This window comes from Pseudorca crassidens, chromosome 7, assembly GCF_039906515.1.
Source record: "Pseudorca crassidens isolate mPseCra1 chromosome 7, mPseCra1.hap1, whole genome shotgun sequence".
Taxonomy (NCBI): domain Eukaryota; kingdom Metazoa; phylum Chordata; class Mammalia; order Artiodactyla; family Delphinidae; genus Pseudorca; species Pseudorca crassidens.
In genome coordinates this window covers 42,796,713-42,812,572 of record NC_090302.1, presented here as the reverse complement: position 1 = coordinate 42,812,572, position 15,860 = coordinate 42,796,713, and the positions used below count along the sequence as shown (strand labels likewise).

The 15,860-nt window shown below is 38.7% G+C and overlaps 1 protein-coding gene across 2 annotated transcripts in view; it reads left to right on the top strand.

Moving 5' to 3' along the window:
* Positions 1-2,019, top strand: part of VPS13A (vacuolar protein sorting 13 homolog A) — a 237,088-nt gene extending 235,069 nt beyond the window's left edge. For both annotated transcript variants that reach the window (XM_067744120.1, XM_067744119.1), the window contains exon 72: positions 546-2,019. In XM_067744120.1, coding sequence (XP_067600221.1) covers positions 546-596 — 51 coding nt within the window. In that variant the 3' untranslated portion in view covers positions 597-2,019. The remainder of the gene's footprint in view (positions 1-545) is intronic.
* Positions 2,020-15,860: the final 13,841 nt, after the last annotated feature.

Genomic DNA, 15,860 nt, shown 5'->3' with positions numbered 1-15,860 from the left:
TTTAATTTTGTGATTTCAGATCCTTTCAAATTAGAAAAATGTATCATAAAAGCACCTAATATGCTCAAGAATGTTACTATGCTGCTACCCACTGTAGAATTATATGTACTTATTCCTACTCAATCAGTAGAATCCAATACATGGAATCGTGAAGGTTTGTGATACAGAATTGGCATAGGTTGAAAGGAATTCTACATAGATGATTTTCACACTATGCCAGAGTTATTCAATCCAGCTGTTAAATTACCCTTCTCTGTCAGGATGCTTCATTTTACTTTGCTTATTCTGAAGATGAACATCTAAGTCCAAAGACCTTAGAAAAACATTATTACTACTGTTAAATCAAACCCAGTACCATTGTCCCTGAGTCATCTGGGCCATTTAAGTCAGTGAATGATCTCTCCTGCATAGAGAATTTAATTATTGGCTATAGCAGTATACTCCTAACTAAACTGGAAAGACAGCTTCTAGATTTTCATTCATTATATTTTGTCATTGCAAGTTCATTGAAGTTAAGTAAATGTTGCTTCATTTCCCCACAACAGTGGATCCTCAGAAAGCTAGAAGAAGCAAGAGAACCTTCCCCGAGCCTCTGACAGAGACTGCTGCCTGAAGATACACAGCAATAAATCATTACAATTTCTACCTTGTACCTTCTAAAACCTGTTTGGGGAGTATAGTATAGGAGTAATTACAAGTACTTTAAAAAAAAAATCAGAATCAAGTAAAACAGTTATGTGATGAAACTATTTCAACTCTTTGGGGATCCATTTGGTTTTCTAACTTGAATCATGCATCTGGTTACAATTCTAATTACTTTATAAAGGAAATATTTCTTTTATGAATCTTAAATATTTGCTCCAGGTGATTCTCTGTAATGGTGGAGAAGTTGCCCATATTTAGCCTAAATTTAATGGCGCTAAATGTAATGTTCCTAGTTCACATCTTACAGTTCTATCATGCTTGCTTCAAGGTCCCTGAATGAGTGATGGGTAAATGATCAAATCAAACATTGCCTTAGTGGTATCAAGATAACCTTGGTGGTAGTTTCTTTAGAAACATGAAGTTCTTTTTACAGATAAATATTTTGGTATGATTTTCCTTATTTTTTTTAAATAGAGGGTAGGTTTGAATTACTATTTGAAGTACATAGCGTGACTATGAAAAACAATCTTTTTTATTTTATATAATACAGATTGACTAATACCCCTTCAAGCCTCATCCTAAGAAAGTCTTGAAGAAATGAGTGTGCTACCCAAAAAGGGAAGGCCCCTCTCAGAACTTTCAAGCCTTAGAAATACTTCCTCAAGCCAACGCCTTGAGATCTACTTGGTTTACCAAGGTCATGTTTAATAGATTGCTGACCTTAAAGGAAAATTCCTGAGGCCTTAACAATACCAACTTCCTATTCACTGGTAGTATGAAATAAACAAAAGTCCCACCATCTTAATACGAGTTATGCTTCAGAACAGACAGCCCCTCTCTATACGCATGTCGGGTAAGTGTGTGTACCCTAAAGTCTAACCCAGTAACCTGTCCTGTTGGCAATAGATTGAGAATTTCTGGTTTGCTTTCTCTACAATTATTCAAGTGAGAATTACTCTTAAGTGTATACTCGTCAGAACAAAAATCGTGGGCTGCACATTAGTAAAGATGTCAGGGGGGGTATTTTCCTTGATTTTTGTCCAAGATCCTTGTACCTTGATATTAATGGACTTTTTCAAGTGAAAGGGGATGAATATATGATTGTGAACCATGAAGAAAATGATGCAGTGTCTTAGTTATTGAATAATACAAAGTATTTGATGCATGTTGAACGTACTGCCAAATTACTATAAACCGTTTTTAGAATTGGAGACTATATAAGTCAATGGTTGTGAAATTCTCCTCAGATTCCTCGCTTTGTTGTAAAAGCTAAAATAAACAGCATGCCAGACTGTAATTGTATTTCTTCCTGACGAAATCTTGCTACTAAATATTATTGATTTTCCTCTGATTAAAAATCTCATTGTTTATTAATAGTTTCCTTCAGAATTTTTTTCTTTGCTGAACATAAATTTAGTCACGAGATGACAAATTTCAAATCTCATCATAGTGCATGCTCCCATGATGACCTTTGTTCAAAGTAACATGCACTTTTTCTCTGTTGCTGAGCTCTGCCAATTTTGCATACGTTAGAATTAAACCTAAGAGTAGAGGTAGTCAGAAAGCTTTTATCAGATTGTCCTCATCTGAAATGTTGTTTTACTGGAGTTCTAGTCAGTGCCATTAGCCAAGTACCTCATTACCTACTCCAGTTTCATGACTTTATACTCAGAAAAATACAGACCCATAACTTTTTGGGTATCCCATAGTAAAAGGGAAAAGTCTAAAAGAGTAAGGATAGAAATTCTTCTGGTATCCTCTGGAGGCCAGGCAAAGTGGGTCTTGTAACTACTATACATGCAAAGCCAGTGTGCCTATCCTTCCTGTTCCCTTACCAATGAGAACCTAGAAACATCTTTCCTTATTCTTTCTCTACCCATCAGTCATCTACCCACTAACACCTCCTATCAATTCCTGTTTCTAGAATGGAAAGACCCACGATTTCAAGAGCAGTAGTTTATCAATTGTCTTAGAAGATTTTCTTCATCTAAACAAAGAACATAAGTAGATCACTAGATGTCAGTCTTTTTAGCATAACATTTTACAATTATGTGTTTGATTCTGTAGTCTTTTTCTTGAATATTACAGAGTCCATAATCTTATGGTATTTAAAAATAATCTACCCTGAATTATATTTAACTGTGTTTAGTGGCTGTCTGCTTGAGAATTGCAAACTTGTCTTCGTTTTTTGGTAATTGCGATGGAAGATGTCCTGAGTATCCTGTCCTTTATCTCTTTGTATTGATATTATGTGTTAGCTATAGCCCTGTACCCTTCATGTATCCTGATATGTGTTTATTGTATGAAGCTGAAGGCAGAGTGTCTATTCCCTGCCAACTCTCCTCCAGAAAACTATGATCCCTAGACATGGCAACTTTTTTTTTTTTAAGAATCAATTTTATTTATTTATTTATTTTTGGCTGTGTTGGGTCTTCATTGCTGTGTGTGGGCTTTTTCTAGTTACAGCGAGCGGGGGCTACTCTTGGTTGCAGTGTGCAGGCTTCTCATTGTGGTGGCTTCTCTTGTTGCGGAGCACGGGCTCTAGGCGCATGGGCTTCAGTAGTTGTGGCACACAGTTTCAGTAGTTGTGGCTCACGGGCTCTGGAGCGCAGGCTCAGTAGTTGTGGTGCATGGGCTTAGTTGCTCCGCGGCATGTGGGATCTTCCCAGACCAGGGATCGAACCCATGTCCCCTGCATTGGCAGGCGGATTCTTAACCACTGCTCCACCAGGGAAGTCCCTAGACATGGCAACTTTGATTTCTGATACAATAAGAAGCTTGTGATTTCTTCACATTTACAAAATACTCTCTGAACCAAAGAGCATGTGCACTTCTGCAGTGGCTTCCCTATTAAAGTATGTATGTTGGCTGCTTCTTCCCTGGTGTTAGCAAGACCTTGGAATTTTTCCCAGGCTCAGTTTAGTACAGCTGAGTTATTTTCTGGTTCCTAAATAATCATGACTAGCTGTAGGCAGTCCTTCCCTGTCCCTCTCTCCTCCAGAATCCTAATCCATCCCCAAATTATCCTGTGGCCTCCAAATAAGAAAATCTTCTTAAACTTATTTATCATTTCCATAAAATTATCTCTCTCATTTTTTCCAATGGTAGTAGCAGTAATATAATACTACCCCAGTGAATATATACGCACCTAGCTCATCTCTTAGAAATAGCCTACAAAGTAGTATCCTATTCCTGTCTGGTAAAAAATAAAGACTACTCAGTGCCGAATTTTATGAACCTTATTCAGTCATTAGTTACCAGTTTTAGTTGGTACTTCAGGCCAAGCCAAAGCCCCAGTATTAAGAAGGTTGGGACAAGGTACTGGATTAGTTTGCCTGTAGGAACTGAAAGTGTGCGCCGCATACACTGAAGGGAGAAGTAGCTGTTTGGAAATGGGTGTTTTAATGCCCCAGCCAACACAAGTCAGAGAAATCTGTTGGGGTTCCAGGGCCATTGCTTTTACCTTTTCTCAAGATCAGCTAAAATCCTCAAGGACAGTGTTTTTCAAACTGTAGTTCTTAACCCATTAGTGAGCCGTAAAATCAGTTCAAGATGAGCATATTTTAAAAATAGAATAGCAAAGAAAAGAAGAGAGTTCTGCGTGTAACAAGGTTAAATATTGTTTCCTGAAATATCGTTTCAGTTAAATAATCTATACTGTGTGTACCGGGTCACAATATAAAACGTACTCTCTTATTGGGAATTGCAATTTGGGGGGGCGGGGAGAAAACCCTTGGAAGCCAGTGCTGTAGGAGGCGTTCACCATCCAGTGACTGTTGAAACAATCTGGGCTGTGCCAAGTTGTGAGCACTGCCTTTTTCTTTTGAGTGAGAAGACAGGATAGCTCTTGTTTCAGAAATGTTTCCCTTTCCTGGTGTGTATCAGATACCCTTAGATACCTGTGTCATATGTTCCACTAGATATCAGTGGTCTAGAAAAAGCATAGACACGTTAGATCCACAAACAGCAAGCACCCAAAAAAGGTCATAGGATATCCTTTAACTACATGTATTTCAATCTCTTGCGCACTAAGCACTCTACTGAGATGGGCACAGAAGTTCTCCTTTTAAGTACATTGAGTGTGCTCCATCTGCCTTCTGTCTGATTCACCATACAGGTGGCCCAGGCAAATGGGGAGCTTATTCACGGGTCACAATCTTTTAGGGCCAAAATACTTATTCTCTGGAGGGTGCTAAATAAATGCCAGTGCTGTTTAGCTGAAAATAATTGGATTTCCTAATTTCTGTAGGATTCAAGTAGAAAACACGCATAATCTGACTCTTTTTGCGAGATTCAATACAAAACTTATTCACTCTGGTTTTCTTTGGTGCTACCCAGTATCACTGATAGCTCCTTTGCATACTCTGAACGAGGACCATCCACCCTCCTGCCCAATCCTTTGAAATATACTTTTGAAATTATACCTTACTGCTAATGCTATACCTAATCAAGCTAGCACTGATCAGTTAAAATTTTTAGGATTCTTATCATCTGTATTTTGGATCATTGCCCAAAACAGCTATCAGTGCAGACCTTTTCTCCTGCTTCTTTTCTTTCTACCACAGTTGGTGTAAAGCAGTACTTGTTTCAGGGCTATCCTAAAAGGCCAGCACAAGGACTGAGAATATGCTGGGTCCTACTCTTTTACAAACCTTCTTCATGTTTCTTTAATTGAAACCTTTTTTTACTTTATTTCCTCTTTTGTAAGGTAAATTGTTCAATGTCATTTTTTTTTAAGTTTTGCTTTACAATTACAGATTAGTTCTTTTCTAAAAGCATTATGGCATTTTCAAAAAAACTGATACTTCTGGTTACCCAATGAGCCATGTAAGAGATGAAACTTCAAATTTTATAGGTTGATATGAGTATATTTTTAAAGTTTTTATTACTTTATACAAATCCAAAGTTATTTGTATTATAGTTTAGCACCTGCTGTAATATCTGTCAGCCTGAAAATCCCTGTCACTGAATACCATTCACATTCATTTAGTATTGCTCTGATACCTTTAATAATGGGTTCCTTCTAATGAAGTCCTTGTAATAAGAAACCCTGTAAGAGTAATATAATAAAAAGTCTAATAATCAGAAGTGTACTTAAAATAGATCGTGTTGGAAACCCCCAACATTTCTTCTAATGCCATCATACCACCAGCGTTCTATTGGCTACCCAAAAGTTTCCACTTTGGGAGCTGAAAAATGTTCAAGTAACAATGTAGACTACATTGAAATGTTCTCAATGTCAGTAATTTTATACCGACACTCACAGACTATTAGAAATTGTATGTGGGACTTGTTGCAAGGTCAGGTTGTTGTAGACCTTTTAAAATGATCATCTCCGTATGTGAATATGTGTATTACATATAAAATTGAACTCTTCAGGGAATGTGCACTTTAAAAATATTTCCTTACTAATTTTTGTATTGACCAAGTAGTCTGCTCCTTTGGAATGCTTATTCTTTAGCAAAAATATGGTTGTTGATGATGACAGTTCTTTAAATGTCTGTTTCTGCATCAGTGCAATATTTCCTTCACTTTTGGGTTCCTTGTACTTATGTCTGACCCAGTTGCCTGTTATACAGTCTCTGCCTTGATTTTGTGTGTTCTGGTAAAATAATTAATTTATAAACACAAACGTTTACAGTGAAGTTCTTTCTCTTGAAATTGAACTTAGTCTTATTTTCCACTGAAAATTGGTTGGCTATGTTCACCAATGACTTTTTTCTAAATAATAATAATTTCTTGCTATTGGTAGAATTGGATTGCTTGATCACTGACTGCCCAGTTTAACTATGTGTACCTCTTTCAAATAAATTGAGTCAAATAAAGATTTCTGATCTTCAGTCTGCCTCTGTCTTTAGTTACTGGATAGAACTAGAAACATTACCAATAAGCCTTCCCTTACCTATCTAAACTCTGCCCTCTGTGGGTTCTAAATAAATGTAGATAACTATCAGATTGCCCAAGGTCCTAATTTTGCAGTCAAAGCTGACAGCATTCCAGCCTAGCATGATCAGTGCTGATTAAGAGGTTGAGTGGTAATATCTAGTAAATTCTTAAGCACCAAGACTGTGCCTCCCAACATCAGAAGACTTCAAATGGCTCATTTCCGAGGTAAGTAATGAGTATATTTTGAAAGAAGGGCTAGGAGAGAATTTTCTACTTGCAGAATTAATATTAGCAGAGATAAGTAATATCTGTCTTCTAATATGGAGAGTTCAGCCTTTCCATGAGTTAAGAAAATATTATATTACTACCTTTTGTTAATTTATTCAACAGCCCTCTGCAATTAGAAGTGATTCAAAGCCATTTTCTTATATGCTTTGTCAGCCAAAGATAAAAATAATAACTCAGTGCTAGAAAGTGCCTAAAAAGAAAATTCCTCATTGTTTAATTCCTCTGGTTACTGAGTCTCTTGAGCCCTTTTCACTTAATTGGATGATCTGAAGCAGCTCCTTACCTTTAGAGCATGGTGTCCACCCCTCACCCCGGCTCGTTTTGCTTTTTGTTTGTTACATTTCTAGATATCTTTGAGAGCTACTTCTCCATTCTTTGGGGTTTGTTTTTTGTTCTGGTTTTTTCAGTCTATTGATTGATCTTTTTTTTTATTAGAATATAGTTGATTTACAATATTATATGAGTCTCAGGTATACAACATAGTAATTCAGTTTTTTAAATTTTTATTTTATATTGAAGTATAGTTGATTTACAATGTTGTGTTTCAGGTATACAGCTAAGGGATTCAGTTATACACATATCCATTCTTTCTCAGATCCTTTTCCCATATAGGTTATTACAGAATATTGAGTAGAGTTCTGTGTGCTATACAGTTGATCCTTATTGATTATCTATTTTATATATAGTAGGGTGTATATGTCAATACCAAACTCCTAATTTATCCCTCCCTCCCACTTTACCCTTTGGTAACTAACCATAGGTTTGTTTTTGAAGACTCTGAGTCTGTTTCTGTTTTGTAAATAAATTCATTTGTATTTTTTTTTTTTAGATTCCACATACAAGTAATATCAACTGATATTTGTCTTTCTCTGTCTGACTTACTTCACTTAGTATGATAATCTTTAGGTCCATCTATGTTGCTGCAAATGGCATTGCTTCATTCTTTTTTATGGCTGAGTAATATTCCATTGTATATATGTACCATATCTTCTTTATCCATTCCTCTGTCAGTGGAAATTTAGGTTGATTCCATGTCTTGGCTATTGTAAATAGTGCTGCTATGAACATTGGGGTGCATGTATCTTTTCAAATTATGGTTTTCTCTGGATATATGTCCAGGAGTAGGATTGCTGGATCCTATGGTAGTTCTACTTTTAGATTTTTAGGGAACCTCCATACGGTTCTCCATAGTGGTTGTACCAGTTTTACAGTCCCACCAACAATGTAGGAAGGTTCCCTTTCCTCCACACCCTCTTCGGCATTTGTTGTTCGGAGAGTTTTTTTTTTTTTTAATAAATTTATTTATTTTATTTATTTATTTTTGACTGCATTGGGTCCTTTGCCGCAGTGCACAGGCTCTCTCTAGCTGCGGCGAGCGGGGGCCACTCCTCGCTGCGGTGCGCAGCCCCCTCATCGCAGCATCCCCTCTTGCTGCAGAGCACTGGCTCTAGGCAAGCAGGCCTCAGCAGTTGTGGCACGCGGGCTCAGCAGTTGTGGCTCGTGGGCTCCAGAGTGCAGGCTCAGTAGCCGTGGCGCGTGGGGCCAGCCACTCTGCAGCATGTGGGATTCTCCTGGACAAGGGCCTGAACCTGTATCCCCTGCACTGGCAGGTGGACACCCAACCACTGTGCCACCAGGGAAGTCCTTGGAGACTTTTTGATGATGGCCATTCTGACCCGTGTGAGGTGATACCTCATTGTAGTTTTGATTTGCATTTCTCTAATAGTTAGTGATGTTGAGCATCTTTTCATGTGTTGGTTGGCCATCTGTATGACATTTCTTTGGAGAAATGTCTGTTTAGATCTTTTGCCATTTTTTGATTGGGTTGTTTGTTTTTTGATATAGAGCTGCATGAGCTGTTTGTATATTTTGGAGATGAAGCCCTTGTTGGTTGCTTCGTTTGCAAATATTTTTTCCCATTCTGTAGGTTGACTTTTCATTTTGCGTGTGGTTTCCTTTGCTGTGCAAAGGCTTTTGAGTTTAGTTAGATCCCATTTGTTTATTTTTATTTTCATTTTGTTTTTATTTTCATTACTCTGGGAGGTGGAACGAAAAAGATCTTGCTGAGATTTATGTCAGAGTGTTGTGCCTATGTTTTCCTCTAAGAGTTTTATAGTGTCTGACCTTACATTTAGGTCTTTAATCCATTTTGAGTTTATTTTTGTGTATGGTACTAGAGAATGTTCTAATTTCATTCTTTTACATGTAGCTGTCTGGTTTTCCCAGCACCACTTATTGAAAAGACTGTCTTTTCTCCATTGTATATTCTTGCCTCCTTTGTCGTAGATTGACCATAGGTGCATCGGTTTATTTCTGGGCTTTCTATCCTGTTCCATTGATCTGATTTCTGTTTTTGTGCCAGTACCATACTGTTTTGATTAGTGTAGCTTTGCAGTATAGCCTGAAGTCAGGGAGTCTGAATCCTCCAGCTCCATATTTCTTTCTGAGGATTACTTTCGCTATTCGGGGTCTTTTGTGTTTCCATGCAAATTAAAATTTTTTTGTTCTAGTTCTGTGAAAAATGCTATTGGTAATTTGATAGGGATTGCATTGAATCTGTAGATTGTCTTGGGTGGTACAGTCATTTTGACAATATTGATTCTTCCAATCTAAGAACATGGTGTATCTTTCCATCTGTTTATAGCATCTTCGATTTCTTTCATCAACGTCTTATAGTTTTCAGAGTACAGGTCTTTTGCCTCCTTAGGTAGGTTTATTTCTATGTATTTTATTCTTTTTGATGTGATGGTAAATGGGACTGTTTCTTTAATTTCTTTCTGCTCTTTCATTGTTAGTGTATAGGAATACAAAATATTTCTGTGTATTAATTTTGTATCCTGCAACTTCACTAAATTCATTGATGAGTTCTAGTAGTTTTCTGATAGCATCTTTAGGATTTTCTATGTATAGTATCATGTCGTCTGCAGAGACAAATTTACTTCTTTTCCAATTTGGATTCCTTTTATTTCCTTTTCTTCTCTGATTGCCGTGCCTAGGACTTCCAAAACTATGTTGAATAAAAGTGGCAAGAGTGGATATCCTTGTCTAGTTCCTGATCTTAGAGGAAATGCTTTCAGATTTTCACCATTGAGAATAATGTTAGCTGTGGGCTTGGCATATATGGTCTTTATAATGTTGAGGTAGGTTCCCTCTATGCCCACATTCTGGAGAGTTTTTATCATAAATGGGTGTTGAGTTTTGTCAAAAGGTTTTTTTACATCCACTGAAATGATCATATGGCTCTTATTTTCCAGTCTATTAATGTGGTATATAACACTGATTGATTTGTGGATAATGAAGAATTCTTGCATCCCTGGGATAAACCCCACTTGATCATGGTGTATGATCCTTTTAATGTATTGTTGGATTTGGTTTGCTAGTATTTTGCTGAGGATTTTTGCATCTATGTTCATCAGAGATGTTGGCCTGTAATTTTCTTTTTTTGTGGTATCTTTGCTTGGTTTTGGTATCAAGGTGATGGTGGCCTCATAGAGTGAGTTTGGGAGTGTTCCTTCCTCTGAAATTCTTTGGAAGAGTTTCAGAAGTGCAGGTGTTAACTCTTCTCTAAATGTTTGACAGAATTCACCTGTGAAGCCATCTGGTCCTGGACTTTTGTCTGTTGGAAGTTTTTTAAATCACAGTTTCAATTTCAGTACTTGTGATTGGTCTGTTCATGTTTTCTATTTCTTCCTGGTTCAGTCTTGGAAGTTTGTAGCTTTCTAAGAATTTGTCCATTTCTTCCAGGTTGTCCATTTTATTGGCATATTGTTGCTTGTAGTAGTCTCTTATGATCCTTTGAATTTCTGTAGTTTCAGTTGTCACTTCTTTTCATTTCTAATTTTATTGATTTGAGCCCTCTCCCTTTTTTTATGAGTCTGGCTAAAGGTTTATCAATTTTGTTTATCTTTTTGAAGAACCAGCTTTTAGTTTCATTGACTTTTCTATTGTTTTCTTCTTCTTTATTTCATTTATTTCTGCTCTGATCTTCATGATTTCTTTCCTTCTGCTAACTTTGGGTTCTGTTTGTTCTTCTTTCTCTAGTTGCTTTAGGTGTAAAGTTAGGTTGTTTGAGATTTTTCTTGTTTCCTGAGGTAAGATTTTATTGCTATAAACTTCCCTCTTAGAACTGCTTTTGCTGCATCCCATAGGTTTTAGAGTGTGGTATTTTCATTGTCATTTGTCTCTAGTGTTTTTTGATTTCCTCTTTGATTTCTTCAGTGGTCCATTGGTGGTTTAGTAACATACTGTTTAGCCTCCACATGTTAGTGGGTTTTTTGTTTTTTTTTTTTTCTTTTCCGGTACGAAGGCCCCTCACTGTTGTGGCCTCTCCTGTTGCGGAGCACAGGCTCCGGACGCGCAGGCTCAGCTGCCATGGCTCACGGGCCCAGCCACTCCGCGGCATGTGGGGTCTTCCAGGACCGGGGCATGAACCCGTGTCCCCTGCATCAACAGGCGGACTTTCAACCATTGCACCACCAGGGAAGCCCCATGTTGGTGTTTTTTACAGTTTTTTTCTTGTGATTGATTTCTAATCTCATAGTGTTGTGGTCGGGAAAGTTGCTTGATATGATTTCAGTTTTCTTAAATTTACTCAGTGCTTGCTATGTGGCCCAGAATGTGATCTATCCTGGAGAATGTTCCATGTGCACTTGAGAAGAAGGTGTATTCTGCTGCTTTTGGATGGAATGTTCTGTAAATATCAGTTAATCCCCTTGGTCTAATGTGTCATTTAAGGCCTGTGTTTCCTTATTGATTTTCTATCTGGATGATGTTCATTGATGTAAGTGGGGTGTTAAAGTCCCCCAGTTTTATTGTGTTACTGTTGATTTCTCCTTTTATGGCTGTTAGCATTTGCCTTATATATTGGGGTGCTCCTATGTTGGGCACATGTATATTTACAAGTGTTAGATCTCTTGGATTGATCCCTTTATCATTATGCAGTGTCCTTCTTTGTCTCTTATAAATCTTCATTTTAAAGTCGATTTTGTCTGATATGAGTATTGCTACTCCAGCTTTCTTTTGATTTCCATTTGCATGGAATACCTTTATCCATCCCCTTGCTTTCAGTCTGTATATGTCCCTAGATCTAAAGTGGGTCTCTAGTGGACACTGTATATACAGGTCTTGTTTTCATGTCCATTCAGCCAGCCTGTGTCTTTTGGTTGGAGCATTTAATCCATTTTCCTTTGAAGTAATTATCATATGTATGTTCTTATTGCCATCTTGTTAATTGTTTTGGATTTGTTTTTGTAGGTCTTTTTTCTTCCCTTCCTCTTTTTTTTTCCTTGTGATTTGGTGACTATCTTTTGTGTTGTGTTTGGATTGCTTTTTCTTTTTTGTATGTGTATCTCTTGTAGGTTTTTGGTTTGCTGTTCCCATGAGGTTTTGATATAGCACTCTGTATATAAACAAGATTGTTTTAAGTTGCTGGTCTCTTAATATCAAATGCATTTCCAGTACCCTGCATTTGTACTCTCCTCAGGATTGCTGGTTTTGATAAATTTGTGTGTAAATGATTTCCTACGTTTACTGTATGTTTGCCTTTACTGGTGAGCTTTCCCATTCGTAATTTTCTTGTTTCTCGTTGTGGCCTTTTCTGCCTAGAGAAGTTCCTTTAGCATTTGTTGTAAAGCTGGTTTGGTGGTGCTGAATTCTATTAGCTTTTGATTGTCTGTAAAGCTTTTCATTTCTCTGTCAAATCTGAACAAGAGCCTTGCTGGGTAGAGTACTCTTGGTTGTAGGTTTTTCCCTTGTATCACTTAAATACATAGTGCTACTCCCTTCTGGCCTGCAGGGTTTCTGCTGAAAAAATCAGCTGATAACCTTATGGGGATTCCCTTGTTTCTTATTTGTTGCTTTTCCCTTGTTGCTTTTAACATTTTCTCTTTGTTTTTAATTTTTGTCAGTTTTACTAATATATGTGTCTCGACATGTTCCTCCTTGGGTTTATCCTGTATGGGACTCTGCACTTCGTGGACTTGAGTGAGTATTCCCTTTCCCATGTTAGGGAAGTTTTTAGTTATAATCTCTTCAAATGTTTTCTCAGGTCCTTTCTCTCTCTCTTCTCTTCCGGGACCCCTGTAATGGGAATGTTGGTGTGTTTAATGTTGTCCCAGAAGTCTCTTAGACTGTCCTCATTTCTTTTCATTCTTCTTTCTTTATTCTGTTCTGTGGCAGTGATTCCCACCACTCTTTCAGCTCACTTATTTGTTCTTCTGTCTCACTTATTCTGCTATTGATTCATTCTAGTGTATTTTTCATTTCAATTATTGTATTGTTCATCTGTTTGTTCTTTAAATCTTCTAGCTCTTTGTTAAACATTTCTTGTATCTCCTTGGTCTGTGCCTCCATTCTTTTTCCAAGATCTTGGGTCATCTTTACTATCATTACCTTGAATTGTTTTTCAAATAGATTGCCTATCTCCAATTCACTTAGTTGTTCTTCCGGGGTTTTATCTTGTTCGCTTGTCTGGAATATGTTTCTCTGCCATTTCATTTTGTCTAACTTTCTGTGTTTTTGGTCTCCTTTCCTCAGGCTGCAGGATTGTAGTTCCTCTTGCTTCTGGTGTCTGCCCCCCCCAGTGGGTGAGATTGATTTAGGGGCTTGTGCAGGCTTCCTGGTGGGAGGGACTGGCGCCTGCCCACTGGTGCATGGATGTGGGTCTTGTCCCTCTGGTGGGCAGAAATGTGTCAAGGAGTGTGTTTAGAGGTGGCTGTGAGCTCAGTACAACTTCAGGCTGCCTGTCTGCTGATGGGTGGGGCTATGTCTCCCCATCCCACGACTGCTGGTTGTTTGGCCTGAGGCCTCCCAGCACTGGAGCCTGCAGGGTGTAGGGTGGGGCCCACTTCTTGGTGCCAAAATGGTGACCTCTGGGAGAGCTCACACCAATCAATATTCCCTGGGTCCTTCACCACAGGTGTCCTCGCACAGAGAGAGCCACAATCAACCCCCACCTCTTCAGGAGACCCTCCAATACCCGCAGGTATGTCTAGTCCAGTCTCCTATGAAGTCACTGCTTTGTGCTGGGTCCCCGTGCACGTGAAAACTTGTGTGTGCCCTCCAAGAGTGGAGTCTCTGTTTCCCTCAGTCCTGTGGAGCTCCTGCACTCAAGCCCCACTGGCCTTCAAAGCTAAATGCTCTGGGGACTCCTCCTCCTGATGCCGGACCCTCCGGCTGGGGAGCCTGACGTGGGGCTCAGAACTCTCCTGTGGGAGAACCTCTGTGACATAATTATTTTCCAGTTTGTGGGTCACCTACCCAGTGGGTATGGGGTTTGATTATATGGGGTGTGTGGGTGCGGTGACCTGTGTGTGCTCCCAGTACGGTGGAGGCAGCAATCAGCCCCTGTTCATGGGTCTTCCAGTGGCAGCAGTGGCCCCCATGCCCCCGGGATAGTGGGGGCAGCAACTGGCACATGCTCCCGTGTTTCTTAGTGGTGGTGGCAGCCCATGCACTCCCGGGACAGCAGGGGCAGCGATTGGCACCTGCTTCCATGTCTCCCGTTCTTTGTTTTCTTGTGCAAAATTGTCTTGGCTATTCCTGGACTGTTACTGTTCTAGATAAAATTTTAATATCGTTGTCAGGTTTCACAAAAACTGTTGCTTTTGCCTTCATTTCTTGAGTGAAGTTAGCTTAATATTACTATTGTAGTATCACTAGCTTCTCATAAGCTTAATTTCTGTCTTTTCCAGCATAGCTGTTCTTCTCTTCTTCAATAGATTCACACTTGGAAGTGTTCCAACAGAATGAGAACCTGACTATCCTTAGTGGCTGATAAAGGCTTATTGCAGTTACAGGAATGCTGATTGTTCCATAACATATGTAACTAATCTGGGTACATTTTGTAGACTGGTGATAAAACACGTCACATCTTAAATCTCTGAACGATGTGCTTACGTGTGTATGTGTATTTATATGTGTGTACACACCTTCAAATAAAAAACAGAAACAAAACCATCTTGGGCCTTTGATTTGAAGCACTCTGCACTTCCCAGGTGATTCTGCTTCTGCTTTACTGAGCCAGCTACTAAGGGAACCTCAGTGCGATGATGAATAGACTTGCCTCAAAAAGGAGGATGAAGGGGCGCAGAACATGCCATCCCAAAATATGCCTCTTTGGCATAAGGATTATTTTGAGCGGATTATTTTTAAGAAACAGACAAAAGAAAAGCTCTAAAAATCTAGTAGAAGTTACTCATTTGTAGGAGACATTTACATTTATAAGAGAAATTTTTATTTGTAAGTGTGTCTTCTAATCTGTGCCAGGAAGAGAAGGATGATTCTAAATCACAAGAAACTCTTATCAGTGGAGAAGATACCCAACTTAAATCTGCATAACAACCTTACTCTGTTTACTGTGTTTTTCTTAGTAACTTCCCATAACTGGCCTTCTCCACCTCCCAACATTTTTCTTGTATCTTTAGCTGAAAAAGGAATTTAAGATGATGGCTTGGGCTATTTGAGGGAGTTAGTTTTCCAGGGTCTCCCCCATGTATACAGGATGTATACATGTTATTTGTTTTCTATTTGTTTTTCTCCTGTTAATCTGTCTTTTATTACAGGGGTGGGGTCTCAGCCAACAACCTAGAATGGTAGAGGGAAAATTTTTTTTCCTCACTGACAGTTTGGTGACCCGTGATGGGATCTGCTGAAACACTGTACTTCTTCTGGAGCCTGAAGATAGGAACCTGGAAAACTGGCAGAAGCCAGCAAAGGGTAAGAATTCTTACCAAAGTCACCTCTCTCGGATCTCTGTCTATAGGGCCCAGTAGAGAGAGGAAGGGGAAATTTCACCTTATTCTTTCCAAATTTAGATTCACAGAAGAAAATATTTGTGTGAATTAGTTCCTTGAGCATAAAGACTGGTAAAGATTTTGTTATAAGCACTCTTGTTTTCTGTTGATCCTTTCCCTTCCATAGATGGTCATCCTTTCCCTTCCATAGATGGTCTTATGTTGTCTCTGTCTTTTGTGTCATTTGTCATAAGGAGGAGAACCACAGGTCAGATAAGGTTTTCCTTTCATCTTGTTCTTTGTCTTGAG